This window comes from Cucurbita moschata, unplaced genomic scaffold, assembly GCF_002738365.1.
Source record: "Cucurbita moschata cultivar Rifu unplaced genomic scaffold, Cmos_1.0 Cmo_Scf00012, whole genome shotgun sequence".
In the NCBI taxonomy this organism is placed as follows: domain Eukaryota; kingdom Viridiplantae; phylum Streptophyta; class Magnoliopsida; order Cucurbitales; family Cucurbitaceae; genus Cucurbita; species Cucurbita moschata.
The window spans coordinates 2,476,659-2,498,826 of record NW_019268528.1 but is presented as its reverse complement, the minus strand read 5'-3'; the positions used below and the strand labels follow the sequence as shown (position 1 = coordinate 2,498,826).

The 22,168-nt window shown below is 37.1% G+C and overlaps 4 protein-coding genes across 8 annotated transcripts in view; 2 read left to right on the top strand and 2 right to left on the bottom strand.

Moving 5' to 3' along the window:
- The first annotated feature begins 153 nt into the window (after nt 1-153).
- Nucleotides 154-4,287, top strand: LOC111450577. The gene is made up of 4 exons (XM_023090776.1): nt 154-615; nt 3,154-3,224; nt 3,323-3,683; nt 3,766-4,287. Exons 1-4 carry the CDS (start codon nt 562-564, stop codon nt 3,970-3,972), a joined length of 693 nt encoding a protein of 230 aa, XP_022946544.1. The 5' UTR covers nt 154-561; the 3' UTR covers nt 3,973-4,287.
- Nucleotides 4,288-6,357: 2,070 nt separating this feature from the next.
- On the top strand, nt 6,358-11,706 carry LOC111450574 (signal recognition particle receptor subunit alpha-like). 3 transcript variants are annotated; one of them, XM_023090770.1, is made up of 10 exons: nt 6,358-6,475; nt 7,672-8,650; nt 9,312-9,396; nt 9,484-9,579; nt 9,850-10,002; nt 10,091-10,198; nt 10,290-10,409; nt 10,940-11,065; nt 11,157-11,240; nt 11,313-11,444. In XM_023090770.1, the coding sequence occupies exons 2-10, from the start codon at nt 7,692-7,694 to the stop codon at nt 11,436-11,438; spliced, it is 1,857 nt and encodes a 618-aa protein (XP_022946538.1). In that variant the 5' UTR covers nt 6,358-6,475; nt 7,672-7,691; the 3' UTR covers nt 11,439-11,444. The 3 variants fall into 3 exon arrangements, with proteins under 3 accessions (XP_022946538.1, XP_022946539.1, XP_022946540.1); XM_023090771.1 differs by lacking the exon at nt 6,358-6,475 and adding an exon at nt 6,610-6,754; XM_023090772.1 differs by lacking the exon at nt 6,358-6,475 and having other exon boundaries at nt 7,692-8,650; nt 11,313-11,706.
- A 619-nt stretch (nt 11,707-12,325) lies between these two features.
- On the bottom strand, nt 12,326-17,995 carry LOC111450257 (probable arabinosyltransferase ARAD1). Its single transcript, XM_023090281.1, has 9 exons — nt 17,451-17,995; nt 16,625-16,798; nt 15,557-15,714; nt 15,325-15,472; nt 14,950-15,065; nt 14,719-14,857; nt 13,660-13,770; nt 13,031-13,099; nt 12,326-12,603 (listed from the first exon to the last, which is right to left on the bottom strand). The coding sequence occupies exons 1-9, from the start codon at nt 17,943-17,945 to the stop codon at nt 12,472-12,474; spliced, it is 1,542 nt and encodes a 513-aa protein (XP_022946049.1). The 5' UTR covers nt 17,946-17,995; the 3' UTR covers nt 12,326-12,471.
- Nucleotides 17,996-18,894: 899 nt separating this feature from the next.
- LOC111450259 (TOM1-like protein 1) overlaps nt 18,895-22,168 on the bottom strand; it is a 14,597-nt gene continuing 11,323 nt past the window's right edge. For all 3 annotated transcript variants that reach the window (XM_023090285.1, XM_023090284.1, XM_023090286.1), the window contains 2 exons: nt 20,518-20,763; nt 18,895-19,547 (listed from right to left, as the gene is read on the bottom strand). In XM_023090285.1, coding sequence (XP_022946053.1) covers nt 19,122-19,547; nt 20,518-20,763 — 672 coding nt within the window. In that variant the 3' untranslated portion in view covers nt 18,895-19,121. The remainder of the gene's footprint in view (nt 19,548-20,517; nt 20,764-22,168) is intronic.

Here is a 22,168-nt window from a genome sequence, read left to right as displayed (position 1 = left end):
AGAGAGGGGGGGAGAGAATTTTGGGGGAGAGAGAGAGGGGGGGAGAGGGATTTTGGGAGAGAGAGAGAGGGGGGGGATTTTGGGAGAGAGAGAGAGAGAGAGAGGGAGAGGGAGAGGGAGAGGGAGAGGGAGAGGGAGAGAGGGAGAGAGGGAGAGGGAGAGGAAATGATCTGCAAAGCAAAGCAAAGCAAAGCAAAGACATGATCTGCAAACGCCATTAACGCACACAAACACAAATTCAGTGAATTCCATATACTCTCTCACATTTTTCACCCATCAAATATCTCCACAACAATCCTCTTCTCTCTCTCTCTCATCGATGGCCCCGTTGGTCCAAACCAATTTCCATCCCCATCAAATCCGTAAATCAACCAAACGAAATCCTTCCATCTCTCTCTCTCTTCCCTCAATCCCCCCTCTGTTTTTCGTTTTCTTCTAGGTTAACTTCTTCTTCAATCCCTCCATTCTCTCTTCTCTTTCTCCCATCCTTTCCATTTCCTCTCTTTCAATCGGATCAACAAACCTCCAAAACCGGAGGCGCGCGGTTTGTTCCAGACACCGATGATCGGAATCAATCATACAGGTCTCTTGCAGGATTACGCAGAGCTGCACAATGTAATATGTTCTTTTATGCATTTTTTCCCCTGTTTTGATCTCTTCTTTTCATATGTTTCATCTTTACCACTTCTTGTTCTTCGATTATTGTTGTTTTTTTCTTGTTGATTCGCTGCTGAATTTGGTCTGAGATATTAGGAATTGTTTGTCTCTGGTTTTAGAAACGATGAAGATTTGAATAGAGCGCAAGAGGCTTTGAGATTTTATTTGGCTGCTGAGAAAATTGTGAATTACTGAAATATTGCTTTTGATTGCTTTTGATGTTTGTGTTAATTTTTTGTGTCTTTGAATGCTAAAACAACCTTAGAATTGGACAAATTTGTATGTATCCTGGCCCTGGCCCGAGCACCTCAACTGATGCATATATCCTCGACCAAAAGGTTAAACATTCGAACCATTCCATGTGTTTTGTTTTGTGTTTAGTGTTCAAATCATGGTGGCTTCTTGAGATAATTTGCCTTCTGTAATTGCCTACAAGTTGTAAGTTCATACGACTTTGTGATCACGTGTTCATATCGTGATGGCAAGTTACATGGGAGAATAAACATGTTATAGGGTTAGTTTTTTTGATTTCATCGGGTGAGATTAGTCGAGATACGAGGAACTATGAATGTTTTAAATGTTCATAAGTTATAAATTCAATTTTAGACTAGGCCTCTCTAGCGGGGCCTAGTCTAAATTAGTCGAGGTAAGAGTTATAGGGTTAGTTTTCTTATCTGTCGAGCGAGATTAGTCGAGGTACAAGTCAAACTATGAATGTTTCAAACTACCATCTAACTTCAAATTTAGACTAGGCCTCTCACGGGCCTTAGTCTAAATTAGTCGAGGTACGAGTTATAGGGTTGGTTAGTTTTTTAATCTCGTCAAGAGTCGAGGTAGGAGTAAGTATTTTAGAGAGGCCTAGTCTAAATTAGTTGAAGTACGAGTTATAGGGTTGGTTAGTTTTTTAATCTCGTCAAGAGTCGAGGTAGGAGTAAGTATTTTAGAGAGGCCTAGTCTAAATTAGTTGAAGTACTAGTTATAGGGTTACTTTTTTGATCTCGATTGAGATTAGTTGAGGTATGAGTATACAAATGTTTCCATCTCGACTAAATTAGTTGAGGTACAAGTTATAGGGTTACTTTTTTGATCTCGTCGGGTGAGATTAGTCGAGGTACGAGTAACTACAAATGTTTCCATCTAGACTAAATTTGTTGAGGTACAAGTTGTAGGGTTACTTTTTTGATCTCGTCGGGTGAGATTAGTCGAGGTACGAGTATTTCCATCTAGACTAAATTTGTTGAGGTACAAGTTATAGGGTTACTTTTTTGATCTCGTCGGGTGAGATTAGTCAAGGTACGAGTAACTACAAATGTTTCCATTTAGACTAAATTTGTTGAGGTACAAGTTATAGGGTTACTCTTTTGATCTCGTCGGGTGAGATTAGTCGAGGTACGAGTTACTACAAACGTTTCAATCTACCGTCTATAATTTATAACTTCAAATTTAGACTAGGCCTCTCTAGCGGGGCCTAGTCTAAACTAGTCTAGGTACGAGTTATAGGGTTATTTTTTGATCTCGTCGAGTGAGTGAGATTAGTCGAGGTACGAATAACTACAAATGTTTCAATCTACCGTCTATAAGTTATAACTTCAAATTTAGACTAGGCCTTTCTAGCAAACTTAGTCTACGTTATAACTTCAAATCAAGACTAGGCCTAGGCCTTTCTAGCAAACTTAGTCTACGTTATAACTTCAAATCAAGACTAGGCCTCTCTAGCAAGCCTTCTAGCAAGCCTAGTCACGTTATAACTTCAAATTTAGCCTAGTCACGTTATAACTTCAAATTTAGACTAGTCACGTTATAACTTCAAATTTAGACTAGTCACGTTATAACTTCAAATTTAGACTAGTCACGTTATAACTCCAAATTTAGACTAGTCACGTTATAACTCCAAATTTAGACTAGGCCCCTCTCTAACAAGGCCTAGTCTAAATAGTCTAGGTACGAGTTAGGTTACTTTCTTGATCTCGTCGAGTGAGATTAATCAAGATACACCTAATTACAAAGGTTTCAATCTACCTAACTTCAAATTTAGACTAGGCCTCTCTAGCAAGGCCTAGTCTAAATAGTCTAGGTGATCTCGTCGAGTGAGATTAATCAAGATACAAGTAACTATAACTACAAATGTTTCAATCTATCGTTTATAAGTTATTACTTCAAATTTAGACTAGGTCTCTCTAGCAAGGCCTAGTCTAAATTAGTTGAGGTACGAGTAAGTAGGAATGTTTCGTCTATAAGTTATAACTTCAAATTTAAACTAGCCTCTCTTGTGGGGCGGGCCTAGTCTAAATTAGTCGAGGTACAAGTTATAGGGTTACTTGATCTCGTCGAGTGAGATTAGTCGAGTTACGAATAACTACAAATGTTACAATCTACCGTCCATAAGTTATAACTTCAAATTTAGAACTAGGCCTCTTTAGCAGGGCGCTCGGGCACTTAGCATAACTCGGAGAAACTTCATATAGAACTTGACCAATTGAATCATTTTCATTTCAGGAAACAGAAGCCACGAAGGAGAAACTGTTGATCTTGAAGCAGAAAAAGTTGACCCTTTTGGCTGAAGTTCGGTATAGTTTAGAACCATTCTTCTCCTTTGATGTTGAATTTCTGTGAGGAATCTGTTAATGTTGTGAATTGAGCCATGTTTATTTCCATTCTCCTTTAGCTTTTTGAGGCATAAATATGAACTCTTGAAGAACCACCCTGAAACTCAACCAAAGCTTGGTTTCAAGCTGCCACAGAACCTTAAAATCCGACCTCCCGTCTCAAAGAAAGAAAATCGTTCTCAAAAAAGAGAAGCTCGTAACTTAAACCGAAGGGGAGGAATCTCCGATGGGACGGAAGCCACCACTCGAAAAGCTCGGTTGGTTTGCGACGTAAACCAGAAGTCAAGGATGTGCAGCAAGAAGGAAATGAATGTACTCCATTATTTTCCTGTTGTTAGCCAGAAAGAGAGAGTATACAGAGCACATGAAGTTGCTACCAATACGAACATGACCCCGGTGTTCGATCTTAACCAGATCTCGGTACCTATGATGACTCCGAATCTTGCTTCTTATAGTTTAATACATTTGCTATCAGTTCTTTAACATATGTTTCTTGCTTCAGAGGGAGGAAGAAGAATTGCAGGCGGGTTTCGAACCACTAAGAACGGCGGACGACGACGAGCTGAAGAATATCTGTTCGAGAAGCGAAGTCGATGCGAAGAACAGTGACTTGATGGTGTCGTCGATGTGTAGGAATGTTGGCAATGGATCAAACAGAGCAGGAAAAAGGAAGATCTCATGGCAAGACCGAGTGGCATTAAGAGCTTGAAATTCTCTCATCATTTGCCTATGTGGGCAAACTGGGCTTCCTTAAAATTCCATTGTTATTATTATTTTATATAGTTCTCTCACTCGGCTCGAGAAAATTATGACCCTATAACGTTTGTCAATAGAAAGTTCGATAAGGTTCTTAGGAACGACTTTCTAAGTGCTTAAGAAGAGTTTTTAAGTATTAGAAAGAAACTCTTAAGCACGTGGAAAGTCATTCCGAATGTACCTTATTTTTGAAGTATATCTAACGTCGCAAGTTTGGGTTATCATCAAAATTGTGATCTTAATGATGTGTAAATTACGATTTTTTTCATCTTAGGAACTTGGAACGTTGATAGCGGTGGGTAGGTTTACATCTAAGATGAATTTCATATATTCTGGTATGGTAACAAAATATGTATAGATGATAATTTAGAGTTATACGGTGTTTTTTAATATCTTTAAGTTTTTTATTTACGTTTAGGTTAAAGGGGCCAACGTCTTCATGGCACACTGCTTGATGTCTACCTCTAGTACCATTTTTCACTAGCACACTGCCTGATCTGATACCATTTGTAACAGTCCAAGTTCATCGTTAACATATATTATTTGCTGTGGCCCATTAGGTATCACTGTCAACCTCATAGTTTTAAACGACATTGGTGTGCTAGTAATGATGTTGGGCCTGAGAGGAATGAAACATGATGAACACGAGAGTTCTTTTTGGATCCTTGCAAATATCTACAAACAAGACTAATTTATCGAATTAGTTGCTAAGAACACTAGGGTTCTTGTAGGATTCCTTGTAAATATTTACAAATAACGCTAGTTTATCTTATTGTATTTTCTCTCTCTCGTTCTTCGTGTTTTTCATATAAATATATAGTTATTATTGATTCCAACCAATGTTGGGTTAGAAAATAGTTAATCCAATGAATCGATTAAACTTCAAACCTAGCAAGATATGAAAAAAAAATCGGTCATATGGGTTTGAGAAACACAAGTTTCTTTAGAACCAAACATCGAGAGGCGTGTCAGTGAAGACGTTAGCTCCCAACAGGGGATAGATTGTGAGATCTCACATTGGTTGGAGAGAAACGAAACATTTTATAAAACGCATTTTAAAATAGTGAGACTGACAGTGATACGTAATGGGTTAAAGCAGACAATATCTAATATAGAATCAACCCAAGGGAAAGTATGGAATGGATTACCTTGATGATCAAGATCAAGAGTAAAGAAAACTCGTGATTCGAATCAGTCCACAAGAGGTTTGATCAATATTACTCGAATGATTCTGGCATGCAAGTTCTAAACACAAGAATTTGCAAAGTAAATCTTAGCTCTAAACAGAGCTAAAAACAATAGAAACTCTATTCATTTTAATTCCAAAATGCGATGTCTTTAATTAAAACTTTATATAGCATTTACAATCTCTAACAGATGTGACACACTGTTAAGGATATTTAGTAATAAATTATAGTGTACCATATATATTATATTTAATATTTATTATCATAGGTATCTTTTCATTTATTGTTATCGCCGTTTATTACTCTTTCCAATATTCTTGTAATTTATTTAATTATAAATAAGATAACTTTTTAGATGGGGTGGATTATATAAATATTCTCACACATAAACTCCAAAATTAAATTGGCTCGTAAATTAGAAATAACTCTGTATTAAAAACCAGTGACAACCAAATATTTAAATTATAATTAAATAGTGAAATGTGTTTATTAGTCATCCTTAGGTTAGTTCCATAAACTTAGCTGAGTTCATTAAATGCATCTATTTCTTGAACCTCAACTTTGTATAACATGTAAGGGAGGTCTACAATGTCTTCTAGAATTTCCTTTGATGAGCTCACCATAGCTTGAATATAAGTGTACAAGATTTGTTGTAGGTTCTTATCTCTCGTCCTTGTAATTGGACCTTGAGGTATGGAAATTTCTTGGTCGTGGTTCATATCAATATCTACTAGTAGTGGACTTGGGCTGTTACACGATCATAATCGTGAATGAGAATTTTAATTCTCTCAAATTTTTAAGTCTTGATTCTGATCGAGATCTTGTACGAGAAATTGACTGTAACAATTTCACCGAGTTCATGCTTCCATCGAGTTTATTTAACACCATTAAATTCTTGTTTGATACCAAATAAACCAAGAAATAAGAATCAAGTTAAAAAAAAAAAAAAAAAAAAAAAAAAAAAACCTTAAATCCGACGAAAAACTTATTTTGACTCGATTGAGCTAAAGAATTATTTTGAAAATGGACCCATTTTCATAAATGGAAACTAAAAGAATCCACTTTTTTGGAATTTATTTCCAATATAATGAAAGGGGGAGACAAATTTGGACTTCCATTCCCTTGTTCTTCCCTTTTCTTCTAGGAATCTTTTCTTCTTCCTTTCAATTTTTTCTTGTAGATCTTGTTTTTTTTCGCCCCCTCCTTCTGTAGTTTGTTTGTTTTTTTTGTTTTTTTTATTTAGATTTCCGAGAAAGGCATCGATTACAGGTTCGTTTCTTCTCTCCCTCGTTTTTTTTTTCTTTCCCGATTGATGCATTTCCTGTTTTTCCACTTTTGGATTGGAATTGTTACGATCTACGTTAAATCTCGTTTGATCCATGCCCTAGATTGGAATTGTAATTACACATCATGATAGGTTTTCTCGATCGTGGATTTTTTTTTTTTTTTTTATATATATTTGTTTTCGAAATTTTGTTTTTGGATGATTTCCTCCTCGATTTGATAATTAGTTTGCGCGTTCGGTGGAATCGACATGATTTAAGATTCGTATGTTTAGTTGCTTATAAAATGATGATTTGGTTAGAGTTATTGAAATATCGAAAGTTCTTCTTTACTATTTCTGTTGGTTTGATCCATTTCCCCCCATTTTGTCATTCTCATCGTTGATTACATTGTTATGTTCATGTCGAAGGAAATCACTATGATTTCGGCAATTGATTTGGTTGCATAGCGATTTTGTGGTTGGAAGTTCGGCATCTTAGGATTTTGCAGCGAGAATAATTTGGGCGAATCTTAGAAAATCACAATTAAGCTCTTTCCTTGTCGGAGTTTCTTCTCAATGTAATCACAGCCCTCGTATCTTTATAGCCGCTTCATCCACATTTGCCCTATCGCCGTTGTGCTGGCGTGCCCTATCATTAGGATTTTCATTGTGGAGTCGGGAACAAGAGAGGTTGCTTTGCATAATTACATACTTTCAATCCTCTGGGAGAAAGTATGTTATCATTTCACATAACTCAAAGATTTTAATCAATATGGGAATGGTTTCATTAGGATTGCTGGGTTAGGAACAAGAGAGGTTGCTTCGCACAAGTTACATACTTTCTATCCTCAGGAAGAAAAGCCTGTAACATCATTGTTCAGGGAGAAGATCGGGGTGGTTGGAATGTTGTATTGTCCTTTTGGTCCTTAGGTTGTTTGTTGGTCTGTTAAATTGAAAGTTTCTTGTTTCCTATAAAATTGAAAGTTATGCCCTTGGAATAATATTGTACTTCATGGTCTTTTGTTATTGTGATTTAGAGAATTGATTGAATCAAATAGTGATCTGTTGGATGGCTACAGTTAACTTCTGGAGCCATCAATTATTCTGGAATCCTTTGTGATTGTAGGTTGTGATTAGAACCATGCAATGTCATCTGAGGGAAGTTTCATTAAGTTATTAAAATGAATGTATTTATTTGCAGGGTGTTTGAAATAGATCAAGATGCTAGAGCAGTTGCTGATATTCACTAGGGGGGGTTTGATCCTATGGACTTGTAAGGAGCTTGGAAATGCACTTAGAGGGTCTCCTATTGACACTTTAATCAGATCCTGTCTTTTAGAGGAACGGTCGGGTGCAGCATCTTACAATTATGATGCCCCAGGTGCTGCCTACACCCTCAAGTGGACCTTCCACAATGAGCTTGGCCTTGTATTTGTTGCAGTGTATCAACGGATTCTTCATTTATTGTATGTGGATGACTTGCTTTCAATGGTGAAGCAGGGGTTTTCTGAGAAATATGATCCAAAGCAGATGGTCTATGATGATTTTGATGAAACCTTTAGGCAACTTAGAATGGAGGCTGAGGCTCGTGCTAATGAGTTGAAAAATTCAAAGCAGGTGGGAAAGCCATTGAACAATGCCAGGAAGCAAGGGCAGGATCAAAAAACTGGATTTGGAGAAAACAAGAAAAGCAATAGTGGTTTGGCAGATGGAGGAGATGCTGAGCGTACAAAGGGACGTAAGTTGGAGAATGGTTACTCCAATGGCAATCATGTTATAGAATCTAAACTGACAGCAGTCGTTAATGGAAAAGACAATGCAAGTTCCAATGTTGGGGCTTTTGATGTAAATAAACTTCAGAAGCTTAGGTCTAAAGGTGGGAAGAGAACTGATACTATTGCTAACAAGGGCTCCAAGGAAGAGTCAAAGAAAAAGGTAACAAAAAAGAATAGAGTTTGGGATGATAAACCTACTGAGGCAAAATTAGACTTCACAGATGCTGTGGGTGAGGAAGGGGACAACAACATCGAGGTTTTGGCAGCCGATCAGGGCCAAAGTATGATGGACAAAGAAGAGGTCTTTAGTAGTGACAGTGAGGAAGAAGAAGAAGATGAGGAAGGTGACAACGGTAGTAAGCCTGATGCAAAGAAGAAAGGGTGGTTTTCATCTATGTTCCAGAGGTAAACTTCTTTCTGCATTCATGACCTCATCTTTCTTGACCAGTTTACTATCAATTTTAAAAAAAGTTATGGATTATGGTAAACTTACGCTCTTTAGTTCCTTGAGCTTTATTTTATGCAGTTTGACATTTTTCATCGACCATTTTGGTTTCCACTTTCTTTTCCCCCATATTTATTTCTTAACTTTTGTTACGTTTTCTCAATGAAAGTTTTTGTTTCATGAAAAAAAAAATGGTGCTAATTTCCTCTCCTTTTTTCGTCAGTGTGAAATTATTAAATTTATATTACATTTGTTATCTGGGCATTTTATATGTTTTAGCTGGATGGTTGCGTTGGGTTTTGTAGTTGAGTTCAAAACTTGTGACTTACATTTTGAGAGCACTAACAGGCCTTTAATACTGTCATTTAGTAACAAAAACGAGTTATATTGTATAGAAAGTCTTTTGGAGTTTTGATATTAAGATGAACCTATGTGTATGTGTTATATATAATTTTAGAGATGACTTATTTTGTTCTGGGGAGTGTATCTTAAAATCACAACCAGAAATTCCATCTTGTTCTTTGTGACATGACTTATTTTGTGAATACTTTGATATGTAACTTTAATGTGTGATTATCAATCTAATATTTATTTTTATTTTTGGTACTTTCGTGTTTCCAGTATCTCAGGCAAGGCAAGTTTGGATAAGTCAGACCTGGAACCAGCTCTGAAAGCTCTCAAGGACAGGCTCATGACAAAGAATGTGGTATGTTTTCATAACATATTTATCTTATCATCTCTTGTTCGTAACTTTGGCTGCAAATTAACAAGATATATCCTGGTTGGATTTTAGGCCGAGGAGATAGCTGAGAAACTTTGTGAATCAGTAGCTGCTAGTCTCGAGGGAAAAAAGCTAGCTTCTTTCACGAGGATTTCTTCAACGGTGCAGGTACATCTTTGAATAGCCACTTGTCCAGTGTTTATTCTCACCTACATTTCTAATTTAATTTTGTTAGTGACCAAAACTGTAATGACCCAACCTCACCGCTAGCCGATATTGTCCTCTTTGAGCTTTCTCTTTTGGACTTCTCCTCGAGGTTTTTAAAACGCGTCTATTAGGGAGAGGTTTCCACACCCTTATAAAGAATGATTCATATCGTTCTCCTCCCCAACTGATGTGGGATCTCACAAAAGCCATTGCTTTAATTTCTCATTGTAGGCTGCAATGGAAGAAGCTCTAGTCCGCATACTGACTCCAAGACGCTCCATTGACATTCTGAGGGATGTGCATGCTGCAAAAGAACAAAAGAAGCCTTATGTGGTAGTTTTTGTTGGGGTCAATGGAGTTGGAAAATCTACTAATCTTGCCAAGGTCAGGCCCCTTCCTTCCTCCACAAGTTTTCATGTGTTTTCGACATGGCTTTTGTTTAGGGAGTTAAATGCTTAACTTTGATATACAGGTGGCCTATTGGCTTCTGCAGCATAAAGTTAGTGTCATGATGGCTGCCTGCGATACATTTAGATCTGGAGCCGTGGAACAGCTTCGAACTCATGCTCGTAGACTTCAGGTATATGATCTCACATCGATGTTTAATTTTCGTTAATCATGAAATTGTTTATCAGGACTCATTTCCTATGTTTATCCTCAATCTTTTTCAGATCCCTATATTTGAGAAGGGCTATGAGAAAGATCCTGCAATTGTAGCTAAAGAAGCAATCCAAGAGGCATCCCGCAATGGATCAGATGTGGTTCTTGTTGATACAGCTGGGAGAATGCAGGTTTGAATCTTTTCTTATTATCCAAAATTGAAATGATTGTGGATCTCTTGCATATTTTGTAACATTTTTCCATATCATCTCGACCAAATTTCAAATCTTATCAAAGAAATAATATTGAAATGACTGTATTCTGTACACGGTTGATGTGGAAACATGGAACCATTGATAAAAGAAAGAAATGCTGTCTATGAATCACTCGCATATTCTTCAGAATTATACGTATCCGGAGGACTAATTTGAAAAACTCGTAGGGATATGCAAGAACAAACAATTTTTATTAGAAACATTCATCTAGTGAATCTTTGGGAACTTCTATAGGAAATGGACTATACATAATTGTGATCAGTCAAATATTGTAAAGCCTCGGTATCTATTATCGGTCAGAATTGGACCGTAACGGAATTTTGGTCTATACTGGCATCATAATATCTGATTATGGAGGCCTAAATATTGGATGCAAAATTGTATCTGCCTCTATTTTGTTTTTGAATTTTTGATTCATTCATATCAAAACATGTTCCAACTCTCAGGATAACGAACCACTCATGAGAGCTCTCTCAAAGCTTATCAACCTTAACAAACCGGATCTGGTCTTGTTCGTCGGGGAGGCCCTCGTCGGGAATGATGCCGTCGATCAACTATCAAAGTTTAATCAGGTTTTCTTTACATGATACCTATACCTATCCACAGTACTAGTTTTCAACTAGCCCTCTCATCTTATACACTTTCTGGTTCTTGTCACTGCAGAAACTAGCTGATCTCTCAACTACACCCCAACCCAGACTGATTGATGGTATCTTGCTCACGAAGTTCGATACGATCGACGACAAGGTAAACAAATTTAGGAATATTCATAGCTTATCAGGGAAATCCTAATCAATTGCTTGTCGGGGTTACTTGCAGGTCGGAGCAGCATTGTCTATGGTTTACATATCGGGAGCACCGGTAATGTTCGTCGGCTGTGGACAGTCGTATACCGACCTGAAGAAACTCAATGTCAAATTGATCGTCAAAACGCTGATTAAATGAGAGCCCTATGTCCAAGTCTATGCACCCAATGGTATAATGTTATCATCCTTTAGTCTGTTGGATGGATTTGTTTTGCCTTGCCTTTTCCCTCTTCTTTTCCCATGGCTTCCTCTCTTTTGTATTTTTTGAGGTCGTCTGTTTTTCTTCTTTTTTTTTTTTTAATTATTTTTTTGGGTCATTTTAAATACGTAGGGACAAATATATTCGAGTATTGTATCATTTCATCATATGTGAAATATTTAAAATATGAGAACTTATTTCTGACAAATTCACTTTATCCACCTTTTATAATTATTCGAATATAAAATATATTAAAAGTTTACCAACAAATCTATAATTATTCAAAAAAAAAAATTAATAAAAAACAAGGAAAATTGTAACATACAGGTCGAAATCATGAAATTAAATAAATAATATAAAAGAAATTAAATAAAATAAAGAAACATTTTTTCGCTTGGCGTTGGCATTGAACTCGTTCCTAGATGGGTCTAAGTACCATTGGCAAACCCACTAATACAAAAGGATTTTTAATATATTTTATTTATCTCGGGTCAACCTGTGGGTTCTACCCACGCACACGAAACCGAGCCAATTCCGTTCGAGTTTAGAAAAATGAACCTAAACCGAACCGATTCCATTCGAGTTCAGAAAAATGAATCTAATCCATATAATTCGAGTTGGGTTGGTCCGAGTTTTTGGGTTGAATGTGCACCCCTAGTGCTTTCTCAACTTTCATTTTGTCATTACTTCCTTTAATTAAAAGTGTAAACTTATTAGTCACCAACCTACAAAGTTTAGACTTGAAAATACTAAATTCATTCAACCACCAAATTCAAATATTTTTCTTTTAATTAAATCATAATTATTTAAGATGAGTCGATTATATAATGCAAACTAACATCTTACATCAAGGCTTTTACAAATGTAAATATCTTTAAAAAAAAATGACATTCTCCCTTGGGTGAGTTGGGAGTAATAATTTTGGCTCCCAATCGAAGGCAAGGCATTGGAGCAATGGATAAAGATATAGAGATTATAAGGAAGGAGGAGGGGAGTTGGTCAAATTTGAAGGCCTGCATTCACAACTACACACACTTCTTGATTCTTTTACCACACGTTGGGATCTCCTCGTATGAAGCTTTATATTCACCAACTTCCCAGCAATCTGAACGCAACCAAACCAAACTCCATTACAATGAAATTCATTTACTTCAAAATTGCACAAAACCTAACGAGCGCCAAATTCACTGCTCGGAATCATGACCCGGAAAGTTAATGAATCGATACGGATTGTATCTTTGAGTATTATTATTCTCGTGAAAAAAAAAAAAAATTGTATCTTGTTCAAAATGACAATAGCCTCCCTCTCCAGTTCTTGGTTTTTTCAGCTCGGGTTTTGTCCGTGAAAGTTAGTTTCTTCGAAAAAGAAAAAAGAATGCCCACATGTGCTAATGGTTGGTTTTTGGTAGCATGGCAAAATAGTTTGTTCAAACGTTTGACTTAATTCGACCAAGATTAGATATTTGCCAGCAGAAATATTGTCAACATCACAGGATAAGGGCGAAAGTAGAGACGAAGGACGAGAAACGAACCATTTTCCAAGCCAAGTCTTCCGGACCCATGGGTAGAGCTGGACTGGAATAAAGGAAATGTCTTGAGAACTGACGAATGCCATGAAAAAAGAGAAGAAATTAGTTTCAGTAACACTAAATTTGTATGAGAAAAGTGATACAATGAAATTTTAAAATGAGGGGAGGAGGGCCAAGCCCCAAGGAAGTTACTAAAAGAGAACTCTTCCAATTGGCACAAAAAAGATAACAAAGATTTCAAATGTAAGGACCATCAAATTTACCCGAGACATAAAAACAAATAACACAATGCTTAAATTAATCCGTTGCTGTTTCAGAAACTCTAATGTTGTTGTCAATTCAAAAAAGGCCCCAAAAGAGAAATCACCATAATCTATATTATATCAGAAAGAATCAATCATTGAAATCGACTAGTATATATATCTCAGTTGAGGAACCAAAAGCATTCATGATGTAAGCACACTAAGCACTAGAAGGATACGTGATGCTCTTCCCTATAAGCTTGAATGCCTAAGAAGTTATTGGTAGAAGCAACGCATAAAAAGTTATGAACTCATACCAAACACTTAGAGCAAGCAGTGACACTATAAAGGTATTATTAGAACCGCTTAAATTTTGGAGGAGATACACACCTTAGCGAGATTTTGTTGCAGTCTTCTGATATCAGCGGCACTAACACTTCTCAAATATGTTAAAAGCCATCCTGCTTTTAGAGCATCGCTAGAGGAAACAAATAACGCAATCTGCATGAGGAAAATGTCACTTGAGCTCTAGGACATCATAGATAAACGTTCCACGAGATCTCGTGTACTTCATTCACAACTTTCTTGTCCACGGAGATGAAATGATGCTATTAATCATGCGGTTCATCACAAGTAGTCGGTATATGGAAATGGATGGAAAAAACCAACTGTTCATCCCATCCATCAAGTTTAGAAAACCTCTTTCTTTTTATAGAAAACCAATAATTTGAATGAGCACAATTTCTACAATACCCACTTGATCTAAATTCGTCAATTGACACATATTAGGAGAAGGGGTATAAAGGAAAAGGGAAGGGAAAGAGAAGAAGGAAATGAGAGAAAAGAAAAAGAAGGGTGGGAGGACGGCTGCAGCCACGGATGGGATGAGGGAGAAAGAGGGGGGAAGAGGGCAAGGAAGAGAGAGAAATATAATATTTTATAACTTTACAATAATAATATAAAGTTCGTTTTTTTTTGCCACATCAACAACTTAAAATATAAAATTTTGAAAACTCAAGGACTCAAATGCAACCTAAGTCAAACCTCAAGACCTAAAAGTGTAATTTTCCTGAATTTTATCATATCAAATAGAAATATTATCAATGTTGTTGGATCCAAAATCATTTTGAAACATAATTAGTTAGTCATTTATGAAAACACAGTTTTCTTTCTTTTCTTTTTTCTTCTTTTTTTTTTCTTTTTTTGGTAAGGCAAACAGAATTTATTAATGACCGTAACTTTTCCTACTTCCAAGATGTTTTCTCATGCGATTTTCATTGACCGATGAATTTTAATTTCAATCTTATATAACCAAAGATTATATCAATTGCAATATTCATAATCCAATGGAATGTCTCAAATTCATTACCGTAATTGAAATTAAATACGTTACCAATTTTGCTTCAAGGTAAATACTACAAAGAAAGTGACATTGAGACATCGATTTACCTTCCTGTAATCAAGTATTCCTTCAAATGGAAGCTCCAATTCATCACTAACAATGACAGGAATGCAGCCGCTGACAATAGCATCAAACAATCTGGCAGATGATGGAGTGTCGCCAGCAGGATTTAAGCAAAAGGTGGACCTAGAGATGGAAGAAGAAATTCGACAATCTGAAAATTGAAATGGTAACAAAAGAAAACGCAGAAGAGGTTAAAATAAAAGCTTATATATTACTTGCGCATTCCATTCTGAGCGGCTGCTTTCCCTCCTTCACCAGCCGTTCCCTCTTCTATTATTACATCATCTGCACCACTTAGCTCTCCAACAAGTTTTGCCCGTATCTTTCCTCCCTAAGAGAAAATAGAATAGTCTATCAAGAGCTATGTCATGGTTCTAGTCTACTACCAAAGCACTCATCCACCGCCAGCTGAATTTTTAAAAAAATTACATGGCTCTGTTTGGTTCCCTCTTAAGAAATCAACTCATAACTGACCAAAGAAAGTTCATGCGACTCACTAAAGAAAGTAATGCATCTTACTATACATTAAGAAAATGCACGAAGAAATGGTATAGAGTGCAGAAATTACACCGGTATTGACCAAAACTCACCGCATTTCTTTTGAGCCGACCACGGAAAAAGAGCAGTACGTTTCTCTTTGATTGCCCATCTGATAAGCATTTGCTGTCACATAAATCAACATTTGGAACGTAGGGAAGAATAAGGTCCTTTTCCAGATAGACTTGCCCAGGCTTGTACCTAAAAATGTCAGTACATGTCATTTAATCAACCTTCACAGCACATTCAATATCTACTATGAGATTCTATCGTGTAAATGTCTACCAGTTTCCTGTAGAGTCCATATCTGGTAGCAACCAAATGGCCTTCTTCATAGATTTTCTAACGGTCTTAAAAGACCATGGATGATGAACAGGAAGTATGTGATCCCTGCCTTCAGATCGCTTCCATGCAGGTTGATCTGTCACCCACTTTAGAGCCTCCTGGATCCATACGTAAAAAGAACATCAATGCTTTATGGAGCACAAACAAACAACTGAACTTTGAACCAAAATAACATTCCAAAATAATTATGCTCCAGGAAATACGACGATGCAATACAACTGATCAGATCAGCTACCCTCTATGACGGGAGGAAGCCAAACTTACATTGGCATGTGAGATATGCAAATTCAAGTCATTAATGGGATTAATGAATCCATACGTACTCCTTATTCCTCTACCACTAGGCTTCTCAAAAGTACACCTAGAAATTGCACCATCCTTACCCACCTACAACAGTTTTAAATGCCATAAAAATCCTTCCCCTTTAGGATGTTTTCTTCTAGATATAGAGACTCTGCACAAATCATGTTGAACTAAGCCTGTTTATTGAATACCTTGGTCATTGTAACCGTTGTCCCCACAGTAATTAGGTCCATAGCCAATGGGATCTCTTCCTACCTATCCTATAGAAGGGATGGGAGTAATATTGGCAACTCAATCCTCCCTTACAACTACTACCTGCTGCTCACTTCTAAAGATCACTCGCTTAAGAGAAAATCTCCCTTGTCACCTGATTGCTTAAAGAAACCCACTTCCGCCTCAAAGAAATCAGCATAAATTAGTTCATGCAGTAGGAAGAATATCTAATATTACAACTAATTCACTAATTGGGCACATAATCAAACTAACCAATCAACTCACAGAGCAAGTGTGAAATAAAGCCCGGCACTAAACTCTCTAAAAAGAATATTGTTGTATCTTTTCATATGACTATGAATAAACTAAAGAAAGGAAACAACTGCTTTTACAAAATTTGACAAGTGCGAAAAATTACTAATAGCGATATAGACATGTCATGCATAACAATTGGAAGAATAATAAAAGAAAACCTTGGAAGCTCACTCACACCCTGTAAAGTGATTTGCACTGTTGTTTCTCCAACAAAAAGAAGCTGATAGTTGTGAAGAAGGGAATATAGAAGAGATCCGCTTCCTCCTGTCGATATACCCTCACCACGCCTTTTAGCAGTCTCTCTGACTCTGGAGCAATTAGGTCGGCCCACAGCCAGTAATCTATAGAATGCTACAAAAGAAACCCATTTCTTGGCGTTTTAGTTACGACATATAGAAACATGTAAATCTGAAATAACTAAAGTACATGGAAAACTACAAGCATATCAATATACACTGAAGCAAAGCTACCCGGCAACTTCTATATGACTTCGCCCGCTCCATCAGACTATCAACAAGGAACGAGATAAACAAATGTAATATAAAACTACCACAAAAATAATCCACACTTTGAAGCAGTAGAATACCAAATCATTTTTAAGTTTTCCAGAATTTTTAAGGAAAAAAAAATTATCCTTCAAAAGAAAAAAAGGGAAGTCCATCATCCATATCGACTAGAAGATTAACACCGTTTTCAATCTATGTAAGAAGTACGATTCAAACCAGTTCACTTGTTAATTGTTTATAAAATAGATTAAACAGCCTGATTTATTGATAGAACTTTGAGTCGATGTTAGAGTATCTACTATCGGATCGGTAACGTCATTTCCTCTCTATTAATTTAGATAATCGCTCAGCAGTGTCCTTTTCACTCGAGTAATATTGAAAATCACTCGAATATAGCGTTAAATTCACGAAGTCACAAGTGAGGAGACCGTAAAATGTAGATCAATAAACCTACACTATAATACTACCGATTAAGTGTACTTGACACAACAGAATACCTGTTCAATAAGACGGTGCACGGGGCTGCCATTAGAGGTGAGATTGGAGGTCTCTCTGTAGCTATTCCTAAACAACCACAGCAAATCGAAAGTGAACTTCCACGGCATTTCATAAACGTAAACTCTAATCGGCGACCCCAGTGGATAGTACGGATCTCGAACCACCCGCCCCATTTCTGCCTCCGAAAGTGCCTCATCGAGCTTCCTAGACGACTCTTCGACATCTCCGGCCGCAGGAACCGTATCATCGCGACTCGGAGGGGATTTTGGAGCCTTGTGAGTGAGGAAATGCTCGAGTGAGATGACGAATGAGGTCTCGGGTTTGAGAGAGGAAATTGGATGGTGGAAGGAAGTTGGATTGGGATTGGAAGGGGAGAGAAAAACGAGGATGAAGAGGATGGAAATGGCGAGAAGAGAGAGCGTGAAGAGGAGAAGAGATCGATTGGATCTCTGGATCTGAGCAGACATTGATGAAGAAGGGTTCCTCCCTCGCATGGCGTTGCTTGTTCAGCTTCAGAATTTCTATTCCACAATTAGGAATGTGAATGGGGAAGAACAAATACATGGGCAATCCACCATTTTTCTTTTTCTTTTTTCTTTTTTTTTTTAAATTACAAATTTGTTCCCTTTTTATTATTATTAGTTTTTTAATTTCGAACAGTCGACCTTTTAATTTTGGAGGTACGGCTCGAACTATCAACCTTATAATTTGGTGGTAGGGCTCAAACTATTAACGTAGATACGGCTTGAACTATCGACCTTAAAATTTTGAAGGTAAGGCTCGAAATATTGACTTTATAGTTTCAGAGGTAGGGTTTGAACTATCGATCTTATAATTTTAGAGGTAGGGCTCGAACTATAGGTCTTATAATTTCAAAAGTAGGGCTCAAGCTATCAACCTTATAATTTTTGTGGTAGGGCTCAAACTTTCGACCTTATAATTTCGGAAGTAGCGCTCGAACTATTGACCTTATAATTTCAAAGGCAGGGCTCGAACTATCAACGTTATAATTTCAGAGGTAGGGCTCAAACTATCGACCTTATAGTTTCAATGGTAAGGCTCGAACTATCGATTTTATAATTTTAGAAGTAGGGCTCAAACTACTGATCTTATAATTTCATAGGTAAGGCTCGAACTATCGATCTTATAATTTCAGAAGTAGGGTTCAAACTATCGACCTTATAATTTTGGTGGTAGGGCTCGAACTTTCGACCTTATAATTATGGAGGCGGGCACGAGTTATCTGGTGTCCGAACCAATAGATTAGACGACAACAACTGAACTTATTAGATTAGTATTAGCCGTATGTCCCAAAAGAAAATGGGATAATAGAAAGAACAAGAAGGGCGAGAAATTTGATTAATAATCGGACTGATTTACTAAACTATTGTGTTTGGAATCATACCTTCCAAACGAACACTAAAGCGAAACTTGTATTATTCATAAATGATAAATCGTATCGTGTGTATAATAATATATACGCACACACCATCGTATGGTACCAAATCCAAACACCAAGAACTTAAAAACGTGCAGAAGTTAATGTAGAAGTTTACAAGACGCATCTAAACATGTAATGTACGAAGAAGTTACATAAACACATTTTCTTTTAGCATCAAATGAATCTTTCTAGATCAACATAGTGTGATTATCATCTGTTCAAACAAAGCTCAAAAGGAAATGAGATCATTGCCTTTTGACGAATCAGGCTTCTTTGATTCGTGTCCCCGATCGGATGTACTTCCTCCTTTCTTGCCAAATATCATCTCGTCGAGATCGTCCATCATGTCATCGCTGCTTCCGCCGAGAGATCGGCCGCGAGAAGTGGCAGGTTTTCTAACCAGAGCGTCTTCCTTGGCGTGACGGGGAGATTCATCAGGTTCCACAGCAACTGGTATCATGGCAGGTTCTAGTTCACGTGGAACAGTTGAGGGCTTCTTCAGATCTTGATATTTGGCAAGGACTTTCTGAATCTCGTCGTTTACGTTCAATGCCTCGAAAAGTAGGGCCTCGTTGTCTCCAGAGGTCTCGATAATGCTCTGGATGGTTGATTGTGACTGGCGACATTGTAGTACGAGTGTGCTGGTCAGATCATCCTGCAGAGGGGGAGAAACAAGGTAGGATCATTCTATTGGTATATGATCAAATCGACAAAACAATCGGCTTGAACATCGACCAATATCTCCAGAACACGAATTTCGATAAAATTTACCTGGAGCAAAGGAGAATCCCATGGGGTCACAGGTACTCTTTTTATGGGAAATTTAAGCACCAAACCAAAAATAGGGAATCCAAGTCCAATTGCACTAATATGGCAAAATATAATCCCTACTCTTAGGTCCAATTTAACAAAATTAATTGCAACTCTGAAAATTGGAAGAAGCAGAGCATTTCTTAAATCTTATGGTAATGAATACCAAAAGGAACCTAGAAAGCGAATATTCTCCGACACCATGCTTTCACGATGATTCTCGATGTCGGATTGTCTGAGTTCCAGTTTTGATTTTAAAGTATCCATGTTCGGGAGGGGTACCCTCGACCCCCCGCCCTTACCCTTGAGCTATTCTTATTCTTTTTCGGAATCAATTTATTCAGATGTTTCTTATCTGAAAAACAGATCTGATTTAAAGTAGCCTATTGTCATAGCTCTGACCAGCTTCGATTTCAAAACACCTGTAACCAGTCTCTCCACAACCATGAGCGCCTCAATACAAGTTGAGGAGTTGTGAAGTTCAAATTTCAGGAGGAAAAAAGCAGGGGCGATTTGGTATGGTAGTTTATCTATGGCAGTTCAGAGAAAAAATTTATAATTCAACCGAGGACGATTAATAGGTCTTTTTGTACTCTATTTCTTACATGTACCTTTCATAGATCTCATTAGGATATTTGACCAGGAATAGAGTTTATGCTTAAGATCAGCTACAGTAGTTCACCGAGTTTTAAATGAATATTAGACCATGAAATGTTCCAAACATCCATTTGTATCACTTATTAAAGGTTAAAAGCATTATATATGATAAGTGTAAGACAGAGAAAACTCAGAACACTATGAAAAAGATGCATTACCTCCGCTGTATCCTGAGGGGGCGATGAGGATAACACTGTTGATAGAAGCTCAATGCTGTTTCTTGCGACGTCAAATGCTTCCTTCATTTCTTCAGCTGTAAAGGTGTGCACCGGAATATCATGATGATACTGTTCAGTATAAATGACTTCCGTCTCTGAGGCTGAAACAGTGCGAGGGGGAGTGAAAATGGGTGCAAGACTCTCATTGTCCCGACCAGGGAATCGAATGCCTCTTGATTTTAAACTCTGATAAATGAAAACAAAAGAAGATATAATAATTAATTTTCTGCCCTACTCGCAGGGCAAGCATCTAAAAGAAAAAATAGGAAAATAAAATCTGAAATTGTTACTCTCCCATTCGTCTTGCATGGCAGAAACTAAGAAAAAGTCCAAGATAAGAGAAAAGGAAAAAAAAAACTATGTTTCCATATTAGGGGCATTAAAGGTTCGAGGTGGATGATGGGTTTTAGTGCTCATTTGTTGATTGGGCATCATAGAAAAAGATCCTGCAAATTAAAACTTCAAAAGGATATAAAGATGACCATTGACATGATTCCTTTAAATTTTAACGGAAAATTCACATAGCTAGAAACTCTCTCATTTAACCCATTAGGACAAAAGTCTCTCCTCACTGCATGCAACTTGACCCGATAAGCCTAACTTGACCAGATAAGCCTATCATGAACCAAGAGACATCAATCATACAATATACTCCAATAAAAATGTGAAGAAAATATTGTTGAAATTATCAAAAGATATTTCAATTCATGCCACATTGAAGAAGAAGAATGAAGCTTCATTGTTATAAATTTTGGGTGGATCATAATTTAGAGTAATTTAGTTGGTGTTTCTTTTAATGTATTGTAAGGTTTATTTACATAGGGGCTAATTATGACTATAAAGTACACATAGGGGCTAATTATAGTCATTAGGTAGGAATGTTACAAACTCTTAAAATGACTCAAGGTTAAGGGTTTTATTTTGAGACTATATAAAGCCATGTATGTTAGCATTGTAAGACAGACTTGAAAAATGTAGTAAAAAAGCATTTGTGCTTTCATTTAGCCAATGGCTAAGTTTCTTTGCAATTCTATGTAGTTTACGTTGCATGTAGAATCATTCAAGCTCGACATGATCAATCTTGCTTGTGGAGTGATTTGAATCTCAAACAAGTTTTCTTGCCTTGACAAATTTGATCAACAAGAATCATTCAAGCTAGACATGATCGATCTTGCTTGTGGAGTAATTCAAATCTCAAACAAGTGTTCTTGTCGTGAGATATTCGATCAACAAGGTAATCTGAATCTTACTCCCCTTGAAGTGATTCAATATCATTTGGTATCAGAGCTTTCTTTTGGGTTAACTCCATATCATACACACTTTCCACAACCAAGTTCTTGCACTTAGCAATTGACTTCCAAGGACTATAAAACAATCTATTGGGCGTTCTTCATCCCCGTGCTTACTAGGTGCACCTAATTAGGAAGTCTCCAAAGGAAAAAGGGTGCTTTTTGGAGTTTATGATGAGGAAGGTTTGTTTGAAGGCAAGAGAGTTCGTTGAAAGTGTCTTACATCTTGTTATGGATCAGGATTGCCATTTTCTTTAGTTATCTCGATTTGTTTTTTTTTTTTTTTGGTGGGGGGGGGGGGG

Coding starts and splice junctions, on each gene's coding strand:
- LOC111450577 (XM_023090776.1), top strand. CDS start 562: ATGATCGGAATCAATCATACAGGTCTCTTGCAGGATTACGCAGAGCTG. Junction 616..3,153: donor ATTACGCAGAGCTGCACAAT/GTAATATGTTCT, acceptor TTTTCATTTCAG/GAAACAGAAGCCACGAAGGA. Junction 3,684..3,765: donor TCGATCTTAACCAGATCTCG/GTACCTATGATG, acceptor TTCTTGCTTCAG/AGGGAGGAAGAAGAATTGCA.
- LOC111450574 (XM_023090772.1), top strand. CDS start 7,692: ATGCTAGAGCAGTTGCTGATATTCACTAGGGGGGGTTTGATCCTATGG. Junction 8,651..9,311: donor TTTTCATCTATGTTCCAGAG/GTAAACTTCTTT, acceptor TCGTGTTTCCAG/TATCTCAGGCAAGGCAAGTT. Junction 10,003..10,090: donor AATCTACTAATCTTGCCAAG/GTCAGGCCCCTT, acceptor TTTGATATACAG/GTGGCCTATTGGCTTCTGCA.
- LOC111450257 (XM_023090281.1), bottom strand. CDS start 17,945: ATGCGAGGGAGGAACCCTTCTTCATCAATGTCTGCTCAGATCCAGAGA. Junction 15,473..15,556: donor ATGGACTCTACAGGAAACTG/GTAGACATTTAC, acceptor TGACATTTTTAG/GTACAAGCCTGGGCAAGTCT. Junction 12,604..13,030: donor AAGACTTGGCTTGGAAAATG/GTTCGTTTCTCG, acceptor GGTTGCGTTCAG/ATTGCTGGGAAGTTGGTGAA.